The sequence below is a fragment of the Aspergillus homomorphus genome (genome assembly GCF_003184865.1).
Source record: "Aspergillus homomorphus CBS 101889 unplaced genomic scaffold BO97scaffold_46, whole genome shotgun sequence".
Taxonomy (NCBI): Eukaryota; Fungi; Ascomycota; class Eurotiomycetes; order Eurotiales; family Aspergillaceae; genus Aspergillus; species Aspergillus homomorphus.
This window is the reverse complement of record NW_020291932.1, coordinates 235230-255598: the sequence shown is the minus strand read 5'-3', so window position 1 is coordinate 255598 and position 20369 is coordinate 235230. Positions and strand designations below refer to the sequence as shown.

General features: G+C 52.6%; 9 protein-coding genes across 9 annotated transcripts; 6 read left to right on the top strand and 3 right to left on the bottom strand.

Annotated features, from left to right (window-relative positions):
- The first annotated feature begins 393 nt into the window (after positions 1 to 393).
- On the top strand, positions 394 to 1837 carry BO97DRAFT_408291 (V-type proton ATPase proteolipid subunit). The gene is made up of 8 exons (XM_025695820.1): positions 394 to 649; positions 745 to 762; positions 826 to 838; positions 907 to 989; positions 1061 to 1173; positions 1234 to 1318; positions 1378 to 1463; positions 1521 to 1837. The coding sequence occupies exons 1-8, from the start codon at positions 602 to 604 to the stop codon at positions 1561 to 1563; spliced, it is 489 nt and encodes a 162-aa protein (XP_025547777.1). The 5' UTR covers positions 394 to 601; the 3' UTR covers positions 1564 to 1837.
- A 510-nt stretch (positions 1838 to 2347) lies between these two features.
- Positions 2348 to 3710, top strand: BO97DRAFT_353830 (cAMP-dependent protein kinase; the record flags this gene model as incomplete). The annotated part of the gene is made up of 4 exons (XM_025692069.1): positions 2348 to 2525; positions 2593 to 2685; positions 2760 to 2884; positions 2991 to 3710. 4 exons carry the CDS (start codon positions 2348 to 2350, stop codon positions 3708 to 3710), a joined length of 1116 nt encoding a protein of 371 aa, XP_025547776.1.
- Positions 3711 to 5177: 1467 nt separating this feature from the next.
- Positions 5178 to 7000, bottom strand: BO97DRAFT_460430 (amino acid transporter; the record flags this gene model as incomplete). Its single annotated transcript, XM_025699337.1, has 8 exons — positions 5178 to 5264; positions 5334 to 5449; positions 5520 to 5547; positions 5611 to 6023; positions 6088 to 6231; positions 6295 to 6699; positions 6755 to 6768; positions 6837 to 7000. The coding sequence occupies 8 exons, from the start codon at positions 6998 to 7000 to the stop codon at positions 5178 to 5180; spliced, it is 1371 nt and encodes a 456-aa protein (XP_025547775.1).
- A 1145-nt stretch (positions 7001 to 8145) lies between these two features.
- On the bottom strand, positions 8146 to 9041 carry BO97DRAFT_460426 (uncharacterized protein; the record flags this gene model as incomplete). Its single annotated transcript, XM_025699336.1, has 2 exons — positions 8146 to 8845; positions 8902 to 9041. The coding sequence occupies 2 exons, from the start codon at positions 9039 to 9041 to the stop codon at positions 8146 to 8148; spliced, it is 840 nt and encodes a 279-aa protein (XP_025547774.1).
- A 438-nt stretch (positions 9042 to 9479) lies between these two features.
- Positions 9480 to 11677, top strand: BO97DRAFT_201963 (L-glutamate gamma-semialdehyde dehydrogenase). Its single transcript, XM_025690533.1, has 4 exons — positions 9480 to 9826; positions 9885 to 10357; positions 10412 to 11358; positions 11415 to 11677. Exons 1-4 carry the CDS (start codon positions 9686 to 9688, stop codon positions 11585 to 11587), a joined length of 1734 nt encoding a protein of 577 aa, XP_025547773.1. The 5' UTR covers positions 9480 to 9685; the 3' UTR covers positions 11588 to 11677.
- Positions 11678 to 12660: 983 nt separating this feature from the next.
- BO97DRAFT_480555 (NAD(P)/FAD-dependent oxidoreductase) lies at positions 12661 to 14072 on the top strand (the record flags this gene model as incomplete). The annotated part of the gene is made up of 2 exons (XM_025700765.1): positions 12661 to 12870; positions 12931 to 14072. The coding sequence occupies 2 exons, from the start codon at positions 12661 to 12663 to the stop codon at positions 14047 to 14049; spliced, it is 1329 nt and encodes a 442-aa protein (XP_025547772.1). The 3' UTR covers positions 14050 to 14072.
- A 56-nt stretch (positions 14073 to 14128) lies between these two features.
- On the bottom strand, positions 14129 to 16438 carry BO97DRAFT_201953 (Zn(II)2Cys6 transcription factor). The gene is made up of 4 exons (XM_025690532.1): positions 15911 to 16438; positions 15753 to 15854; positions 15451 to 15693; positions 14129 to 15388 (listed from the first exon to the last, which is right to left on the bottom strand). Exons 1-4 carry the CDS (start codon positions 15969 to 15971, stop codon positions 14208 to 14210), a joined length of 1587 nt encoding a protein of 528 aa, XP_025547771.1. The 5' UTR covers positions 15972 to 16438; the 3' UTR covers positions 14129 to 14207.
- A 656-nt stretch (positions 16439 to 17094) lies between these two features.
- Positions 17095 to 18572, top strand: BO97DRAFT_472975 (FAD-linked oxidoreductase; the record flags this gene model as incomplete). The annotated part of the gene is made up of 3 exons (XM_025700197.1): positions 17095 to 17206; positions 17246 to 17714; positions 17765 to 18572. 3 exons carry the CDS (start codon positions 17095 to 17097, stop codon positions 18570 to 18572), a joined length of 1389 nt encoding a protein of 462 aa, XP_025547770.1.
- A 438-nt stretch (positions 18573 to 19010) lies between these two features.
- Positions 19011 to 20093, top strand: BO97DRAFT_428260 (pyrroline-5-carboxylate reductase family protein; the record flags this gene model as incomplete). Its single annotated transcript, XM_025697271.1, has 2 exons — positions 19011 to 19062; positions 19123 to 20093. The coding sequence occupies 2 exons, from the start codon at positions 19011 to 19013 to the stop codon at positions 20091 to 20093; spliced, it is 1023 nt and encodes a 340-aa protein (XP_025547769.1).
- Between the last annotated feature and the right edge of the window lie 276 nt (positions 20094 to 20369).

The window sequence follows — 20369 nt, the reverse complement described above, 5'->3', positions numbered from 1 at the left end:
GGGAGGGAGGGAAGATGAGGAGGAGGAGTCGGGAGGAAGAGGGGGGTAAGTTTAGAGTAGGTAAAGTAGATAGTTGTTACTTAGTGACGGGGGCGGAAATGGGGGAGGAGGAGGAGTGGTGAGGAGAGGAGCAATAATAAGTATGTATGGGTGGGAATAATAGTTAGTTAGTAGTAGTGGTCTTGCGTAGGTCGGGTTTAGTGAAGAATTGGCCCCGTCCGGGTGGGTGTAGTAGGAATAGTAGTCTGTTGGGTCGACCAGGCACGCACCAGATGGAAACTGACCAGTTGTTGGTTAACTGGTTTCTCTACGGTGGCCCATACAGACAACTTCTGTCAGCAACACCCAAGCTGGACCTTGCCTCTAAACTACCTACAGACAGTCAGTACTTGGCTCTCCGTTCACCTACAGATCACACCTGCTGCCCCAATCTACTCCAAGCCTCAGTATCTCCATCGAGCGCTTTCTCCAGTCTTTCGCTTCATGGTCAACTGACCGGCAGTTCCCTTCCACAGCTGCTTGTTTTCAGTGCCTCGAACCTCCTGTCTCTTGTCACCTCCCCGCCCAGTCCCAACCTTGCGGTGTCTCGCACTATTTCACCATGGCGGACAGCGAGTTCTCTCCTAAATTCGCTCCATTTTTCTCCTTTGTGAGTATCTGATAGGCTTGCCCTCAGCTACAAAACAGCGCGGCTGCTCGCACTATGATTGTGATTATTGATAGCTGCTGACCCTCACTCTAAAGGCAGGGATTGCATCGGCTGTGAGTATCGCGTGAACACTACCCCTGACCTGTGACCGTCCACTAACGACCACCGCTACAAAGATGATTTTCGGATGTACGTGAGCCTGGGTTTCCGACGGATTGCTACCAATGTGGCCAGTGCAATGACTGACTCGATTACAGCATTGGGAGCAGCATATGGAACAGCCAAATCAGGTATCGGTATCTCCGGTGTCGGAACCTTCCGACCGGATCTGATCATGAAGGCATGGAGAACTCCGTCGATACTCGGCATTCTGATCTCAGTATAGCTTGTTTAGCTGACTAGAACAATCAGTCCCTGATCCCCGTCGTTATGTCCGGTATTATCGCCGTCTATGGCCTCGTCATTGCGGTCCTCATTGCTGGTGATATGGATCCGCCCCCGACCCGGAATATGAGTCTCTATACGTATGCCCGTCCTACAAGCAGAACCCCCACCCCACGAAAACGACACTGACAGCTATCTAGTGGATTCATGCACTTGGCTTCTGGACTGTCGGTTGGCCTCGCAGGCGTGGCTGCCGGATACACTATTGGAATCGTGGGAGATGCGGTAAGCAAACTGTCGGAGGCTGTTGTTGTTCGCCGTCCAGCGGCTGACAAGTATCGCAGGGTGTGCGTGCGTACATGCAACAATCGCGAGTTTATGTCGGCATGATTCTGATTCTCATTTTCGGCGAGGTTCTTGGTCTCTATGGGTAGGTTCTAGAGCAAGCACAGGTGGTCAAAGAGGACATTATGCTGACAAGTGATAGCTTGATTGTTGGTCTCATTCTCAACTCCAAGAGCTCCGGTTAGAGGGTTCGGCTGGTCGCGATCCTCTTTCCCTGTTTCCGCAGTCGTTGGCCGTTTCTACTCGAGTCAACTCCCTCAAACCCTATATACAGTCCGTGAACTCGGGTAGGATGCACTCCAGGCTTTCCAAGCAGAAAAAAGAAGAAGCTAGAATCTGGATGTGTCCAACTCCACATGCGCCTATGGTATCCATATTCATCTGCTGGCCCTTCGGGGCTGTGGCTTCAATGTACTAGTACTTGGCTTATGTGTCCATACAACAAACATGCAATCCTGGTTTTTATCTCTAGTCGAATGGTCGATAGTTCAAATCGACCTCATGAGTTTTAGCTGGCGGCGATGGTGGTGGTAGTGGGTGGTGATGATGGTGATGTTTCGAAGGACTTCGAAATGCCCCGCCTGGCGGTAACGTCAGAGATAGTGGTTGTTGCCGTAGTTAGCTGGTCGTGCCGCATGCCCGCCCGCCGCCGCCGCTCACCAGAAGAAGAAGCTCCCCGCCAAAACTCTCTCCTACTTACGTCTTCCCGCGTTGCGCCCGCCTGCTCCAATCGATAATCCCACGGGGCGAATTTCATCACCCCACCAATCGGTCCTGGTCTGTCGTTTATAAGAAAGGCTGCAGCTCCAGTAGATCTTTCGATTCAATTGCTTCTCCTCTTTGCTCCGGTTTTCCCTCTGCGGTCATCCGCGATATGAAACTCTTGCCCTGCTCATGGCTGCAGGATTGATCGACCCCTCCCATCCTAACGTATTTCAAAGCGCATCTGCGCCCTCCGCCCGATCAGAAATGGCGTCGGATGATGTTCACCAGAGAGAGAAGGACATAGTGTCCTCCGTGCGACCGCCTCATCAGCGTCGGTTGAGTCCGTTCGTCATCTCAGGCCGTCCGGAAGAGAAACAGTTAGGCATCTCGACTCGTCGGCTGAATGTCAATGACTTCGCGCTGCTGAAGACACTCGGTACTGGTAAGCTAAGCTTCATCGCTTGCGCGGCCTAGCCGGTGTCTGACGGTGGTGGTGTCCCTGTCTTTAGGTACCTTTGCTCGCGTATGGCTCGTGAAGTCAAAGGAGGAGCAACAACGAAAGGATAAGGTTTACGCGCTGAAAATGCTCAGGAAAGCAGACGGTAAGGACTGCCCTCTCATGTGTCTAGCTCACTCGATAATCGATGCTAACGATTGTCCCTTCTGCTACGGACAGTGATCAAGTTGAAACAAGTCGAACATGTGCGCAACGAACGGAAAACCCTCGCGGACGTTTCCGGCCATCCCTTTGTCACCACGTTGATAGCTTCGTTCTCCGATGATCAACATCTCTACATGCTGGTATGACTGTCCACCCATGCCTACTACCGTCTCGAACCTCGATCTGGAACCTTGAGATTTGTGGGGTGTGTCCCTGTTGCTACGGCTATCACTGACATTTCCATAGTTGGACTATTGTCCGGGAGGTGAAATTTTCAGTTATCTACGGCGCGCACGTCGCTTCAACGAAAACACGTCAAAGTTCTACGCGGCTGAGATTGCATTGACGATCGAATTCCTTCATGACGTCGAAGGTGTTGTCTACCGCGATCTGAAGCCCGAGAACATTCTTCTCGACGCGGAAGGACACATCAAACTGGTCGATTTCGGTTTTGCGAAGCAAATTGGGGACCGCGAGACCTACACGCTATGTGGCACGCCTGAATACCTTGCACCCGAGGTTATCCACAACAGCGGGCATGGCCTTGCAGTGGATTGGTGGGCTCTGGGAATTCTTATCTACGAGTTTCTCGTGGGACAGCCTCCTTTCTGGGACCAGAACCCTATGCGGATCTATGAGCAGATTGTTGAAGGTCGCATTCGATATCCTCAGAACATGTCGCCCGCGGCGCAGAACATTATTTCTCTACTTTGCAAAACTAATCCAACGGAGCGATTAGGGTACATCTCCGGGGGCTCCGCTCGAGTCAAAGCGCATCCTTTCTTCGAAGACATCAACTGGGACGACCTTTGGTACCGCCGTATCAAGGGACCTATCATCCCGAGGGTTGACCATCCCGCGGATACCGGCAATTTCGAGGAATATCCTGACCCGGACGTCCGGAACCAGACCCCTTACTCCGACGATATGAGGAACAAATATGAACCATTGTTCGCCGATTTTTGAATCACATGACCGTCAAAATCGATTTTGACTACGTGAGCAGATCATCTTCAGCATCCACCGTCCTCCCCGAAACGGCTCTGAATGTGTTTTAGCATACCGACCTAGGCCGCCAGGCCTGCAGCCTCACTCCTTTGGCTTCTGTGCCAGTACGTCAATGACATTGGCACTTATACTAATATTATGGGCGTCAGGCTCATAGACAAATAACCACGAGGATTTATCTCCGAGGCCCATTGCTGCTGCCTGCACACTGTTCTTATCCGGCCAAACGCGTACATTCATGGCAGCGACATGCCTTTGCGGTTCAGCCCCCGCTTCACAAATTACGCTGCATGTCTCATGATTCTGCATGGATATATCTTCTTTCTGTCGAAGCATCTACGAAGAACTTGATCGACGCTGATTAAGGCTGCAACCTATGAAAGGATTTATGACATTATTTAGCCAGCCACCCGAGCCAGGCATCAAAATCTTTTGTCGAAAGCTCGTCCTCAACTGCGTTCTTGGTATACGGTCTTCGGTCTATTATCCTATACATAATGTTTTGCTCAATCGGCAATCGCTATATTCTGCCGACTTCTTGCTCGGATTCGCGCCTGCAGTGCTGAAGATCTTCCTCGACTACGGATACCGGGCGATTTCTCCGGCGTGACCATGATGCCGCCGGACTCCGCGACGGCTGCTGAGCCTCCGACCTCGACAAATGCCCCTAGTCTCCGTCCCATGATTTTATGATACGACACACGAGGCTACGCTTTTCCTTCCTCTGGCTTTCTCGACCGTGAAATTGGCCATCGAATCTTTCGATACATACATATATACCTAAACACAAATCTTGCGTATAATAGAAATTTGGAATGAACCCAGCAATGGCGGTGGCGACTATACCTCATGACTCAACGATGTACATGCAAGCTCTTTCAATGTAAATGTGGAATCAGATTTAAATTAGGTACGCAACTGAACCAACTGTGTACTTTCTTTCCTACCTTATACTCTGAGTTTTTGGATCACATCATTCCGATACCTTCCCCCGATACTACCTACATCATCCCAACTATGTGTCAATCCTTGTTGTTGAGAGCAAAAGCACCCTCTACCTTCAAAAACCCACCCTCTAAACATCTCCCAGGTCTTAATCCCAACTATCTCTTCCCATGCCCAAAAGGATCTACCAAAGCAGTAAGACAGCAAAGCAAACAACCCCTACCCCAATTCTGGATTGGATGCTCCTGCAACATCTACACCCCACGAAAGAAAAGCAAATCCAAACAACGGCTTGATTCTACCAAAGAGAGAGCTAAATCCTTTTTAAAAACGAAGTATGCCACAGAACGAAAGGAACAAGGTCAAGTGAAAGAGGAAAAAAAAGGGCCAGCCCATATCTGCACCCCCAACTCCGCTACAAACTATATCCATACCCAACCAAAACAGAATCATCAAAGGGAAAGGAAATGATACAGCATTCTAGACTCCATTGCTGGCACACGTCCATACAGCGCCGTTGCTATGGCTGCTGATTGCGTCGCCGGCGACGTAGAGTCCTAGACCACACTTTATTTATGGATTCTTGTTAGCTTTGTATTGAGGATTGAGGGAGGGAGGGAGTTAAGCCGGACGTACGGTTGCGAATGCGATTCCTAGGATACAGAGGTTGATGAGGCTGAGGAGGGATTTCCACTTCGTGGCGAACCAGTTGCCTTTGTTGAGGTAGAACCAGAAGATGGCTGGGAATCCGACTATTGAGACATCATTAGTCATGGAGGGAGGGAGGGGGTGTAGTTGGGGTGGGATGTGGGTGGAACTTACAGCCGAACCAGCAGCCGAGGAGGGAGGTCTAGCATTTATCGAATCAGTATTTGGAAGGGATTTCTTTTGGGGCTAAAAGGATGGAGCATACGATGAGACTCAGCAGGTCATTGAAGACAGGGATCGACTCGGCAATGACCCAGGAGATCACCCAGAGAATCAGCGCGATAGCCACCCAGGATCCTTTGGCCAGCAATGTGTTCTCGTGCATGTGGTTCGTGCCTCGGAAGAGACGCACGTAAAGGTACTTCGCGGCGACGTGGCCGTTCACGATGCCTGCGAACAGTATGGTAGGGAGCGCCAGGCCGTAGGCGACTTTCTTCATGATCGGCCCTGCGGATCCCAGGGCTGGCGAGGCAACATCTGCCCCGACGAAGCGGTATATCACCACCGCGCTGACGATGTAAAGAGAGGTGTCGATGACTTGGAGGACTGCGATGGACTTGGGGAATTCCCGCGGGTCTTCCATCTCGCTGACGAAACCGAAGAAAGAGGCGTGTCCGACTGGATGTTTGTTAGTCTGAGGAGGAATACTGGGCAATAGGGGAAGGGGGGAGGGGTGGCTCACCATATGCGAAAATGATGTTGCTGACAGCTAGAAACTCGGTCTTGAAGCTGTAGTGTGTGATAGCATCAAGATGAACATGGCCCTTGTTCTCGACCCCGACGGCAATCATAGTCACAATGACCGAAATGGCGATGCTGAGAAAAGCTTGACGATTCATTTAGTTCGTTGCGGTGATAAGGATGGGAGGTATAGCAGGAAGCGACTCACATGCAAACGAGATCCAATACACGTTTCCCATGGTCCGTGGTAGGCTCCCAACACAGCTGATGACCAGCGCGATAATCCCGAAGACGATGGTGCAAGTGCCGTGATCGGTGATGGTGTTCATGGCCACAGTGAACGTCAGAATATGACTTCCCATCACGAACACCAAGAAGATGAGCTGGCCGCCACCCAACAGCTCCCGTCCGAATCGGCCTAGGATGACCTCGCCGGCATCCGCCATGCTATGAATATGACGATAGCGCATCTTGAACTGATAGATGATGTAGGCTGTGTACCATGCAATGAAGGATACACCGATCATGATGATAATAGACGGCACAAGTCCTAGCGTTGCAAAAGCTGAAGGGAGGGACAAGATTCCAATTGACACATTTTCTGCCACCATTACTGTGATACGAGGGTCAGATATGTCTTGAATGTAAAGAGTGTAAGAAACTCTCACGTATTCCACAGGGCCTGAATGGTCGTCAGCCGGTCAGCTATGCTCACAATGAGACGAGCAAAACCTGTAGACTTGGACTTACCACCATCCTAGGGTGCGGTATTTTACTTCGGCACACTCTTCATTTCCAAATGGATCTTCATCTGGCGAGGAATCATTCATATGCTGTTTTTTCTCGTCGTCGCGAGAGATATCATATGCATTGGGACCAGGGATCTCTGTGAGGGTCCCGAAATCTGTGCTCATGGTCGTCATCTCTAATGGGGATTGTAATGGTAGAAATGGTGACACTGAATATATTGATATCGAAATCAATGGTAGTAATGATAATGCAACCAAGCGGATACAGTGCGATAAGTGCAAGTGCTGGCTGTGAGGGTTAATGTAGGTCACAGAGCGTGGGTGATGCCATATCTCTCCCAAAATGAGGGCACAACCGGTTTATTAGGATATAGTGGGCTCAAAAAGGTATAAGCACATTCTCCAGTAGATAAAGAGGGTGGTATGCATGACCTAAGTCTGCAGAAGTCATGGTGCAGCCTGCAAATCTGACATCGCTGGGGTCATGAGCGTTATCTTGAGCGGCATCCCTTGTTACATGACGTATGGTTGTTGGTAAGTCTTCAATCAGTGCCCTACCTCCCCCAATCAATACTGTATGCCCATACAGTTCGAAGGCTTGCGGAGGCTTGTTGACAGATATGAACAAGCCATGCATTTAATCCGCAAATAGGAGGACATTGATACGGGGAACAGATTCATAACGTGGGGATAAGCATAGCGTGTCTGGGGAAGCGTCCTAATGCGAGAATCAAAACCAATAAGCGAGAAATCGGTTCGACTAGCACGACTGGCATATGTTGAGAGCTGGCTCCTGCGATACTCAATATCAACTCCAGCGGATCCGCTGGGATCCGGGCTTCTCCACATCGGTAGATAAGGGTATCGTAGAGAGTTGTTGTTTTTTGTCCGACTGGAAGCCAAGCATACACAGCCATCAAATCCAGACTGATCCTCAAGCTAGTAGGGTTCCTCAATGATGGTTGGCTGTAGTTGGCAGCGGAGAGGCGGCTGCAGTTAAGGATAGTGCAACCCTCAAAAGGAGGTTAAATCATGCGCCAGCCTGAAGATAAGCCCACTCAGCTTCTTCCTTTGAACTATTTCCCCGCCCTTTGCTGGCCTGAGAAGCAAAGGACTTCCCCACTGCTGCAGTTGTTTCAGCAACGGTTAGCGCAGCCGGGCGCAGGCGCAGTCTTGTTCATCTCAACTCTTATCGAGTGACTGTTAACGGGGTCGGACAATTTGTCACTACATTCTCGACGATCTATCAGGGTTCAGGCTTATCTATCAGGAGTAGTGCAGTATTATAGCTAAACGTGGTATTAATTCTGCTAACTGTGATGAAACAGGTCTCGTAATTCGGTATTCATAATGCAGCCTACTCCAAAGGCCGGCAACACCCTTGCAGCCCTGACGGTTGATGATGGAGCCCAGTCCCGTCGGACCCGACTCCACCTCGTCGCTAATCCTTGGGTCTGGGGTCGGGCGATCAGGTCTAAGCCGAGCAGATGCAGTGGGGTGTTGGCAAACTGAACGGCAGCCGGCAGAACCAGCTGAGTGATCATGGCTTTGGTGTGCGGGTTGGTTGCAACCGAGTCGGGGACGGACGAGGCCATCCACGGCGCCAGGTTGAACGAGCTGAAGATAGTGACACTATCTCGAAATAGCAGAGACATATATGCTGCTCGGGGGACTCGAGTACTGGTCGCGACGGCAGTGCTGGCACGGCCGTAATATTGCGCAAAGTTGACATCCTTCATTATCCCGAGGTATACATTGACAACATAAGTGGGCAAGAAGCTGAGCGTCGCTGCGACATTTGCCGTCGAGGTCTCGTCGGTGAGTGAGGGGAGATGCTCAATGCAGCTTTCAGTGACATTTGCGGTGCAGTATGTGGCTGCGTATAGGGACCAGACAATGAAGAACGGCTTCGAAACGTAGAACTTTCGAGGCCTGAAGATGGAGCAGAATGTGTTGGCGCCTAATGTTCGCAATAGAGGTCGATTCAGTGCGAGCCGTTCAACAATCGTTCTGGACGTGACTGGCATTAATAGAGGGAAGTTTCTCGATGCTGAGGAGCGACTTACCGGTCGATGATGGTGACGATAGGGGAGATAAAAGTAGCAGATACTGTGCCCGCTGCAATATCACCAGCCAGGTGCTTTTGTAGTTCACTGCCCCATATGTTGGCATAGTAGCTTTGTAGTGTCGAACGATCCGGGGACATTGTGCTGCGAAGGTCTACTGTCAGCTTCTTTGTATTTTCGGTTAATGATATGATCGTGAAGGTTATTGTGAGTGAAGGGATTGTAAAATGATAATATCAACTACATAGAAAGTTTCTCTATTTTGCTCTCTCGCGCAATGATTAGCCCTACTATTCCATTGATGCAAGGTCTCTCTATCTCTATCTGGAGTCATAAACAGAGATGGAGAAATGCGAGCTGTAAGTTGCACCGAGAAAACCAATGGACCCGAGAAACAGTACAGTCGGGTAATTACGCATGCAACTGCCTCAATCAGATAAGACCAGACTCTATTAATCTAAACCAACGGGATCTGACGCCGGTGGTTGACGAAGGTTAGACTACCCGCCATCCATCCCAACATCTCCTCGGCTGCCTCCCCGCAGTAGTAGGCGGGATCTCCTCCTCTTCCTGCATCGTCGGATTGCTTCCCGAACTGATCCACTCTCTCTGCTCGGGACTTCTTTCCATTGACATCAGCACCGTCTCTGTCGACAACAATCATGAGGAATAAGAATGCCTATCATCGCCAATGGTCGCTGGATCTTAATTGGACTTCACGATCACCTTCTCACCACCACCATCACCACCTTCTTCTCTCCCTCCTCTACCTCAACTAATCACAATGGCATTCAAACTCTCCGTCTCTCAGCCTTCGCCTAGCATGCGCCATCTAGTCCGCCGTGCTGCACGCACTTCAGCCACGCAGGTCCGCGGTGCGGCCACCGTTCCTTTCCGACTGCCAGCCGCTAGAAATGAACTAAATGTGAGTGTGCCTTTCGCACAATGAATGCCGAGAACAAAGACTGAACATGCGCTACTAGCTTGACTACGTGAAAGGCTCATCCGAGCGAGCCAAAATTGAGCAAAAGTTGAAGGAGCTCAAGTCTCAATTACCTCTTAAGAGCCAAATATACATCGACGGCAAAGCACAAGCTGCCTCCAGCGCATCCAACCAGCCGCTTCCCGCAGAGCATGCCACCACCTTCACCAACTATCCTCTAGCCAGCCCCGCGCAGGTCAATGAAGCAATTGACTTGGCTCTGAAAGCCAAGGAGTCATGGCAGAACACCCCGTTCGTGGACCGTGCAGCAATCTTCCTGAAGGCCGCAGAGCTTGTGACCGGAAAGTACCGAAACGAACTTATTGCTGCTACGATGCTCGGACAAGGAAAGAATGTGTGGCAGGGCGAGATCGATGCTGCCGCCGAGCTTGCTGATTTCTTCCGCTTGAACTGCAATCTTGCTGCCGAGTTGCTGGAGAAGCAGCCTGACCGTGGCACGGATGGAATGTGGACGTGAGTTTGAACATGCTGCTCGCGGAGTCAAGTCCGTTGCTGACCCCATTTTAGTCGTGTGGACTACAGGCCCCTGGAAGGGTTCGTTTATGCTGTCTCCCCGTTCAACTTCACTGCAATTGGCGGCAACCTGGTCAGCGGGCCGGCTATTATGGGCAATGTGGTGATTTGGAAGCCGTCGCCATCGAACGTCTACGCCAGCGAGCTCGTCTACAAGATCCTCCTTGAGGCTGGTCTGCCTCCCAATGTCATTCAGTTTGTGACTGGAGATGCGGAGCAGATCACCCAAACTATCCTCAACCACCGCGAGTTCTCTGGTCTCAACTTCACTGGCTCATCGGACGTCTTCCGGTCATTGTACAGCCAGGTCGGTGCCAACATTGGCAAGAAGGTGTACCGGGACTACCCTCGTCTGGTCGGAGAGACCAGTGGCAAGAACTTCCACCTGGTCCACCCTACTGCCGATATCACCAGCGCCGTATACCACACGCTTCGGGGTGCATTCGAGTATCAAGGCCAGAAGTGTTCCGCCACATCGAGATTGTATCTCCCCGAATCCCGGGCCGAGGAGTTCCTGTCCAAATTGAAGACTGAAATCGATGAGATCACTATCGGTTCCCCTGAAGATCTGGGGGCTTTTATGGGGCCTGTCATCCACCGGGCGTCTTTTGACAAGATCAAGTCGATCATTGATGCTAGCAACAAGGATTCGTCGCTAGAGCTGCTCGCCGGTGGCACGTACGACGACTCCACCGGATACTTTGTCCACCCGACAGTTTACCGGGCCAAGAACATTGACCACCCTCTGTTCGACACCGAGATCTTTGGACCCGTGCTGACCGTCTATGTCTACCCCGATACCGAGTGGTCATCCACCCTGAAGAAGGTTGATCAGAGTGGTGGTGGATTCGCCCTGACCGGCGCAGTTTTTGCTGCTGATCGGAAGGCCATTCGCGAAGCTGAAGATACCCTGCGGTATTCCGCCGGCAACTTCTACATCAGTAAGTTCTCCTGATGAGCGGTGCCTCGAAATCCGTACTGACCGTTCTCGTCACAGACTGCAAGACTACAGCTGCTTTGATCGGCCAGCAATCGTTCGGTGGAAGCCGTTCCTCGGGCACCAACGATAAGGCAGGAAGCTCAACGCCTCTTCTGCGGTTCACCAGCCCGCGTACCATCAAGGAAGAGTTCTTCCCGTTGACTGGATTCAAGTATCCCAGTAATGAGTAGGTTAGAGCTGTGGTCGCTACGCGGTTATGTACTTGTACCAAGTCGGTAGAATGTCTTTGCGAGAGATTTGAATAGAGCTTTTTCACTGCCTTTGTTTAAGCGTATGCCTGCGTAGATTCCGCGGTGTTTAAACTCGGTAAAATCATACCTTGAATTGAGTGCTATCAGAGTTATATCCAATTATCTCACCTAGTCTTTCTCAGGAGCTGTTTGCTAGAACCGTGCGACCTACAACACAACTCAGACATGAATGCTCAATCGTCACTGCTTTTAAAAGATGGACCGATTCACACTTCCCGGCTGTACAAAGACAACACACCATTGATGCAGTACATTACAATAGCTTTCTCTGCGGACTCCATCCGGTTACCTCATCCAAGCTCTATTCATACGCATATTGAGAGTTCCTTTGACGAAAAAAAAAAGCGCAAAATATTACCTCTCCAGAGCGTGCCTTGTCCTCCACCATCTCCAAAAGCCAACAACAACGCCAAATCAAACCGAATGACCACCTATCTCTGAATTCCACTTCACCTCCAGTAAGCAGTAAGAGGGCACCACAATCACGGTGATCCTCGTAAGTCCTCCCTTATCTCTGACGCAAGGACAGTTTCGCCTACGCTAACTGCCGATCCCCGCCGACGCCAACCCGCACTAACCAAGTACTAACCCCGCCCCTACAGCAATACCGTCTCAAACGCCGAGCATGTTCGGCAGCGTATCCCGTCCGTAAGCCTCGTGTATCGCATACACTAAACCCGCATGCTTGAATCCACGATCCCACGACAAACCGAAGACGACAAGCACCCCACCCCACTTGCCAGTCAACCTGGGGGGGATAATCTAACTGCATGGAACAGCTGTGAGCGCGTCGGGGCATGAATGCGCGCCAGAAACAGCTCATTGCGTCTTCAACTGAAGTGGTGTGATGTGACTCGCCGACTACTACAGTGCTCGTCATTTCACAAAGTATATATCCAGCTACACCGCTGATACTGCACATCTCTCTGGCCACAGCATTGTTCACCTATTATCCCTTGAACCCTAGTACAGCCTGAGGAGCGATATCCACCATGGCAATCTCCAAAACCGACCCCATCGTGATCATCGGCGCCGGCGTATTCGGACTGTCGACGGCCCTCCAACTCGCGACAGAAGGCTACACAGACATCTCAGTATTCGAGCGCGACGACCAAGTACCCGGCCGATTCTCCGCCGGGTACGACATCAACAAGATCGTGCGCGCGGAGTACGAAGACCCGTGGTACACGGAGCTGACTCTTGTACGTTGCCTCTCAGCCCCTGTCCCTCCCACCAAACCCCCAAAACTAACGACCCCAAAGAAAGCAATCGCAGGCTGGAAAACCCCACTCTACGCACCGCACTACCACCAAACAGGCTTCCTGCACTGCGTCTCAGGCACGGGCCCGCAACAAGCAACCGACACCCTGAACCGGTTCCACGCAACAATCAAACACCACCCAGAATACGCACACAAGCTCATCTCCATCACCTCCTCCACCCAAATCCCCCGCGACATCGCCTGGCAACTCAACGGGCCCCTACCAGGCTGGAAGGGCTACTTCAACCCGCTGGCCGGCTACGCACATTCCGCCAACGCGTTGCGCGCCGTCTACGAAGCCGCCGCAGCGGTAGGCGTGAAGTTCTTCCTGGGGCCGGAGCGGGGCGCCATCCGCGAGCTGCTGCGCGGCGGCGTGGCCACGAGTCCCGGCAAGGTGACGGGCGTGCGCACGTACTCCGGGCAGGTGCACTCGTGCAAGTTGGTGGTTGTAGCCGTCGGCGCGGCGGCGGGCACGCTTCTTCCTGAGCTCGGCACCCAGGTCGTCGCTAAGAGCTGGTCCATCGGCCATGTGCGTCTGTCTGACGACGAGACCAGCGCCCTCCGCGGGATCCCCGTTACCTATGCGCGCGATCTCGGGTTCCTGTTCGAGCCGGACCCGAAGACGAACCTCCTGAAGATTTGTCCGATGGGCGGCGGGTATATCAATACTGATCCCGGAACTGGTGTGTCATTGCCTCCGGCGACGCTGAGGGAGAGTGACGGGGTGCTTCCGAAGGAGGATGAGGAGCGCATGCGGAAGTTGTTGAGGCAGGCGCTGCCCGCGTTGGCGGATCGGCCGTTTGTTCAGAAGAAGCTGTGTTGGTTTGCTGATACGGCGGATTCGGATTTTATTGTGGATTTTGTGCCTGGTTCCGCGGGGAGTGTTGCGCTGTTGTCCGGTGACTCGGGCCATTTGTTTAAGATGTTGCCTATTGTGGGCGAGTGGGTGGCTAGGTTGGTGAAGGAAGGTCGCCAGGCTGAGTCCCGCTGGAGGTGGAAGGCTGCTGACTCCAAGGAGAATGAGAAGGGTAAGAAGTGGGCGGGTGGTGATGTTAGCTGGCGCTTGGGCGCTACGCGCGAGTTCGCGGAGATCAAGCCGGGGCCTGGGGCGAGGTTGTGAGATGGTCTTTAGTTTTGAACTGGGTTGGATTTGATGGATTGCAGTTTGCTATATGTATATACAGCAAGTACGTACAGTTTCGCTTAGAGTCATATTGAATCATTTACACATCACATAACGCTTCTTAAGAGCAGCTTGGAAAGACAGATAGGGAAGGACTATGACAAGGCAAGCTTCCAGTGCATCCGACTCAGAATCATCTGCCAATCCAACCCGCTGTCTGTGTCGTGCGGGTTCAAGTCCCGCCACTTCCACACCGTCTCAGTCGCCTCCCGTGCAACAGGTACGTTACTCACCGGCCACGACTGCGTCAGATACGTAAAGTAATTCAGCACGCGTACCCGGTCCTCATCCGCCGTCGACAGACATCCTGCCAGGAAGAGCGGCCACATGGGGAACAGCTGCCGCTCCTGGTCCTCGCGGATGACCCGTCCGATCTTGTCCAGCAGTTTGGCCAGCAGGGCTCGGAGCGTGGGCTGCGTCAGCGGGATGTCGCACGCCAGTTGCAGGTAGAGGTCCGCTGCCAGCCGGAAACACCGGCCGCACGTGGCCAGGTACTCGCTGTTCGAGGCGGTGGGCGGGTAGTCCTCGTCTAGGGCATTCAGTTCGCTGCGCAGGCGCATCGCTTGGTGCATCATGGCGCCTTCGGAGGCGAGGGAGCTGGTGCGCGTGGATCGGAGGTGTTGTTTTTGGGTGACGAGGTCGGTGGCCCGCGCGATTATGTCTAGAAGACCCAGCGAGCAGCCGATGTGGGGCTGGTAGGTTTTCTTGTCATGAATATTGGTGGCGGTGGGATATACGTCCCAGGGAAAGATTTCGGGGCTCATTAGATCGGTGGTTGTGGGTAATGTCGCTGTATAAGATGCTGTATCGCCATGAGGGGAACTTTTCTGACGCGGGGGGCTGCAGCCTGTGGTTCGGTAGAAGATAGCCCGGGATTGGAAGTAGCTTTGGGCGAAGAAAAGAATTTCCGGGTCGAGGGCGCAGGCGTAGCTGTTGATGATAGCGAATGCGCCTTGCGCGTGTCGGACCCAGTCTGGTCGACAGCCGCAGGCGATTTCGAGGGAACACAAAATCAGACAGGTCATGAGAGCTTCGTTCACATCCTCAATATTGGCCAGAGAATCGCGGAGGAGCTGCAGAGCGAGTGATTTGTAGGATAGAGAGAGTTGCGCGTAGTTGATGGTTGTTGCCGTGGCTGCTCGCCGGTCGTTGGCGCTCATCGAGAGCACGGCGTACCAGAGTGGTTTCTGGCGGGAGCAGAAGGGAATGACGAGTGAGCGAAATTTGTTTCTCGGCTCATCCTGAAAGACGCGGACTTTACATATGACCTGCAGGTCTGCGGTGCAAGTTCAGCACTTGTTGGTTTTGAGTCTCTTCTCTCGGACTGGGATCGCTTACAGTATTGGAATAATTGTGTCTCCAACTCGCTGCTGTTAACCAGGAGAGGCGAGAAGGGCGAAAGCCCTGCGTCGAATGTGGCTGCGTAATCGTCTGAATGATCGTCGCGCTCTGCGCAATGTACTGATCGCTTAGTAGTAGGGTGGTGGTACTGTTCGCATAGCAAAATATCGGCATCGTGGGAGGATACGCTGATAAAGTGCCAACGGCTTCGGCGCTTTATGGAGGATCTATGTCCTTTGCCTGCGACTTGTTACTGCTGCTCCGGCTTGTTCAGTGCGGAGGCGGGCAATTTCACATACTCAAGGAGATCTTGAATCGCAATGGCGCCGGTTGCCACTTTTCGAACAGGTAAGAGCAGTCGAATCCTCTAACCTCACAGTTTGTACAAGCCGGTCTCTCTTCTGTGGTCGTGTGAATAAAGGGCCAGAGTGGATCCAAGACAGAATCTAGAACTGACCTCCGCAACGGCGCTTGCGCTTTTTGCAATTCAAACAGCCGGTGCGACTTCTGACGCTCATGATGTAGACTTCCGGTGAGTTTGAAGAGTAAGGGATTGGGAGAAGTGAAAAGAAGAAGAGGAAGCTGTCCTTGTTTGTTGGGGAAGTGAGAGTGAAAATGAAAGTGGAAGTGCTGGTTGATGCAGTGCAATTGCAGTCTTCGGCTTCTCGTGGCAAAATGCGGGGCCGAATGGAGTCGGCCTCCTCTTCTTCCTGTCTCGTTCTACTTCCAATCCCTCAGCTATTTGCGGGGTATGGAGGTATCGACCCTTCAAGGTGAATGATGCTCAATTGACCAGCAAGTCATTGTTTATAGAATGCTGGACTTGTCACAGTCAATTCTTCTTCATGATGGTCAACCGCACTTCGTCCACTTTAGCCTTGGAACGCCTGCACAAACATCGAGCCATAAATAACCCTTATCTTATCTCTCACCGAGCAGATGGAGTCTCTTATCAAGTCGGTTGAATGCATGACTTATGCAAGGCGCAGATGGGTAAGAATGTTCTTCTTGAAAGTACTGTTCGCAAACTAATCTGTAGTAGCAATGTCGCTCTCACAGAGTCGACCCTGCTACTGTCAAGAGTCACCATGATTCTGGCAGAGATGGTCTTAACAACACAGTTCGATTCGATGTGACTATAACGGCAACACCTGGACCAAGCCTTTAGGATCTCCTATACTATAGTACTAGCTGGGGTCTCTGTAGTAGCCCCCATGGAACCTCCTCGTCTCTACCCCTCAAGCTACCACTGACGGGTTGCAGCCCCGAGTCCTAGTCTGTACTCGAGTGCCATCGGCTCTTCCTCCGATGATTATCCTCTCTGAGACGTATTTCAATCCCGTACCGTATCGATCGCCAATACGGTCAATCCGAGGAATGGCTGGCTTGTCAGCGCTTGTCCTGACACGGGTGGGACAGAACGCTGCTCAACGTGCATGGAGGCATTTCTCACGAGGTCTGATATCTTAGCAATGGATCCAATTGGGATGACCATGCTCCATCTTTATCAGTTTTAGTCGCCGCTGGCATATCATGCACCCCGCAGATGCTGCAAGATGGCTATAAAGATGGCTTCCACTCGATGTGAATCTGTTTCCAAATCATCGATCTCATCCATCATCTTTGGAACATCTCCAAGCAATGTCTGGCTCCCTACGGGCAACCTCCAGCCTAAGCACCACAGGCATTGCAGCATTCAGAGCCCCATTAGCCCTCCGACATCAGCACTATGTCTCCACGAGATCATCCCTGAGTAGTGATAGTGTTGCTACGGTGGTGGCCAACTCACCAGTCGAGGTCAAGAAAGCCGCGGTTTCTGCCCACTCAGTCATTCCAACTGGGATCCTACTGCGGTCCCTGCTGGTGACGACCATCTCCTCGCACCCGCTTCTGCTAGGGCCCAGCTTGTCTATCCTGTCCTTTCTCTCCAAGTCAAGCAGCCTTTTACTTGACGTGGAACGAAATCCACTCATCTACTGGTTCCTCAGGAAGACCTTTTACGACCACTTCTGTGCTGGCGAAAAGGAGGCTGAAGTGTACAAAACCATCCAGCAGATCAGAAGCACAGGACTGAGAGGGGTGATCTTGACCTACACACGGGAGACGGTGCAGGACGCCCGCACGGCAAAGCAACGCTTTGCCAACACGGAGGCGTTAGAGAAGGCTGCCTCAACAGACACATGTGAACATATACAATCATGGAGAGAAGACGTTCTGCGCACGGTAGATATGCTTGGTCCTGGAGACTTCCTTGCTCCAAAGTGAGTTCCAAAATTGACACTGGTATGCACAAACACTAACGTGGCTTCAGACTCACTGGCGCTGGCCCCAAGGTGACACAGGCCTTTGCGGCCGGTGAGCCTGTCCCCACACAGATGGTCGAGGCACTCGACGAAGTGTGTCGTCGCGTAGTCGAAAAGAAGGCCCGCCTACTCATGGATGCGGAGCAACATGCTTTCCTTCGGGGGATCCACAGCCTGACCCTCGACATGATGCGCAAGTACAACCGCAATGGGGAGGCGGTCATCTACAACACCTTCCAAGCATACCTCAAAGCCGCACCAGAACTCATTGCCTCGCACTTGAAGATGGCCAATGAGGAGGGCTTCACTCTTGGGCTCAAGTTGGTCCGCGGAGCGTACATGAGCAGCGATCCGAGACACTTGATCCACGACACGAAGGAAGACACCGATCGGGCCTACGACACGATTGTGCGGGGTATCCTGCAGCAGAACTACAAAGGGTTTGGGGAGAAGGACTGCCCCTTCCCTCCCACGGACTTGTTCTTGGCTACGCATAATATCGACAGTGCGGTGGCGGCGCATAACATGCAGCAAGCTCGGATACGGGACAACCTTCCGACTACCAAGGTCGAGTTTGGCCAGCTGATGGGCATGGCGGATGGGGTCAGTTACGGTCTGCTGCAGCTCAAGGGTCAGAATGGGGCTCCACCGGCCGTGTACAAGTGCTTGCACTGGGGGAGCATGAGCGAATGTCTGAGTTTCCTGCTGCGGAGAGCGGCGGAGAATCGAGATGCAGTATCCAGAACGAATGCTGAGCATGAGGCGCTCAAAGCGGAGGTGAAGCGTCGGATCCGGGCTGGGTTCAGTAGATCATGATTAGCTATCAGCATGAATATGGGAAATGACCTTGATTGCCTATCTTTTTCAATGCCCCACTTGCCTGGGACAAGATTACCTTCGCGAGATATCTACATGCGGGGAAGGAGGAGTATGAGATCCAGCCCCCTGCTTGATAACTACTCCAATACGCTCGGATACAGACTGTGTACAGAGCCGGTACGGACTGTGTAATGTATGGTACTAGCGGAAACGACCCGCGGCGGTTAGTCTTGCCGCTCCTTCGGCTGTGGATCCGACTCGACCAGACGAAGTATACACCATGTGCCCCTCGTCACGTCTCTTCTTCACAATTTTCATCTAAGTCTGTCAACGCACATGCACTTATCAACCCGCAGATTGTAGATTCAGAACTCACTGCTCAAGGCAAACACGACTGCACACCATAGCTCCTACCCCTCCAGCAAAACCACAACAATGTCGACCACAAGCGCAAAAACCGAGCAAACGCTCAGCATCATCGGCTGCGGTAAGCCTCAACCAGCTCATCCACCTCGTCCCTCAGAAACCACAGCTAACACCCTCCCAGGAAACATGGGCACAGCCATCCTAAACGGTCTCATCGAAGCCCAAGCCGCAGCCCCCGATACCACAAGCACAACCACAACACAGCTCCCCAAATACTACACCGCAACCGTCCGCCGCTCCTCCACCTACACCAAACTCACCACCGAATTCGCTTCCTACCTAAAGCCCACGCCCACCTCCCCAGAAACCCCACTGGTAACCATCCTCCAAGGCCCCAACGCCAATAAACTGGCGATAAGCAACAGCAAAACTATCCTCCTCTGCATCGACCCAACCGACATCCCGACCTTCTTCGCCGACCCGGCCATCCGCGCCGCGCTCAAGGGAAAACTCCTGATAAGCATAGCAGCAGGCTGGACGCGCGCCGCGCTATTCGACCTCGCGCGCCCCGATTCTCCAGGAGACTTACAAATCCTCCGCGCCCTCCCCAACATGGCCGCCCTCGTCGGCCAAAGCATCACGGCCATTGAAGTGCCCCAACCCAGCGCCACAGCCACACCCACAGACCCAGCCGTCTTTAAGGAAGAGCCACCGAATCCAACAGAATCCCACCTTCAAACTGCCCAAACAATCTTCTCGGCGATAGGTCGCACGATCTTCATCCCGCCGTCGCAGATGACGGCCTTCACAGCCGTCGGAGGCTCCACCCCGGCGTTTATTGCTGTGTTTGCTGATGCGTTGATTGAGGGCGCCGTCGCGATGGGGTTCCCGAGGGAGGACGCCCAGACGACGGTTTTTCAGGCCTTGCGTGGCGCGACCGCGTTGATGCAGGAGGGCGGCCTGCATCCTGCTATGCTGAGGGATCAGGGGACTTCGCCTGGTGGTTGTACGATGGGCGGGTTGATGGTGCTTGAGGAGCGGGGGTTCCGTGGGACGGTGGCTAGGGGCGTCAGGGAGGCGGTTTCGGTTGCTGGGTTGATGGGGAGGAGGGATGCGCAGGAGGAGGGCGGGTTTGTCAATGGGACACGGTAGAGGTGGTCTTATTTTTGTGGGGTTGGGGGTGGGTGTTTGTTCAAATGGTGTTGGTGGTGTTCATGGTTGCAGTGCGCTAAATAGAAGAAATAAAACTCATTATATTCCCAATCCGGTGGGCCATTATTATAACTATAACTAGGTAGATCACATAAATACATGAGTAGCCAACAATCACACGCTGCATAACCAACAACGCGCGTGGGCGTGAGAATTCGTCGTATGAACATGCAGAATCGACTCTGTGGTCCTGTCGACGGACTTGAATTCGTTGGA

Excerpts from the sequence above, each read along its gene's own strand:
- BO97DRAFT_201963 (XM_025690533.1), top strand. The coding sequence starts at position 9,686 with ATGGCATTCAAACTCTCCGTCTCTCAGCCTTCGCCTAGCATGCGCCAT. Across the intron at positions 9,827-9,884 it reads CCGCTAGAAATGAACTAAAT|CTTGACTACGTGAAAGGCTC; the intron begins GTGAGTGTGCCT and ends ATGCGCTACTAG. Across the intron at positions 10,358-10,411 it reads GGCACGGATGGAATGTGGAC|TCGTGTGGACTACAGGCCCC; the intron begins GTGAGTTTGAAC and ends ACCCCATTTTAG.
- BO97DRAFT_408291 (XM_025695820.1), top strand. The coding sequence starts at position 602 with ATGGCGGACAGCGAGTTCTCTCCTAAATTCGCTCCATTTTTCTCCTTT. Across the intron at positions 990-1,060 it reads GACCGGATCTGATCATGAAG|TCCCTGATCCCCGTCGTTAT; the intron begins GCATGGAGAACT and ends TAGAACAATCAG. Across the intron at positions 1,319-1,377 it reads TTGGAATCGTGGGAGATGCG|GGTGTGCGTGCGTACATGCA; the intron begins GTAAGCAAACTG and ends CAAGTATCGCAG.
- BO97DRAFT_201953 (XM_025690532.1), bottom strand. The coding sequence starts at position 15,971 with ATGAGCGTCAGAAGTCGCACCGGCTGTTTGAATTGCAAAAAGCGCAAG. Across the intron at positions 15,855-15,910 it reads GCGCAAGCGCCGTTGCGGAG|AAGAGAGACCGGCTTGTACA; the intron begins GTCAGTTCTAGA and ends ACACGACCACAG. Across the intron at positions 15,694-15,752 it reads GCGATTCAAGATCTCCTTGA|GCAAAGGACATAGATCCTCC; the intron begins GTATGTGAAATT and ends AACAAGTCGCAG.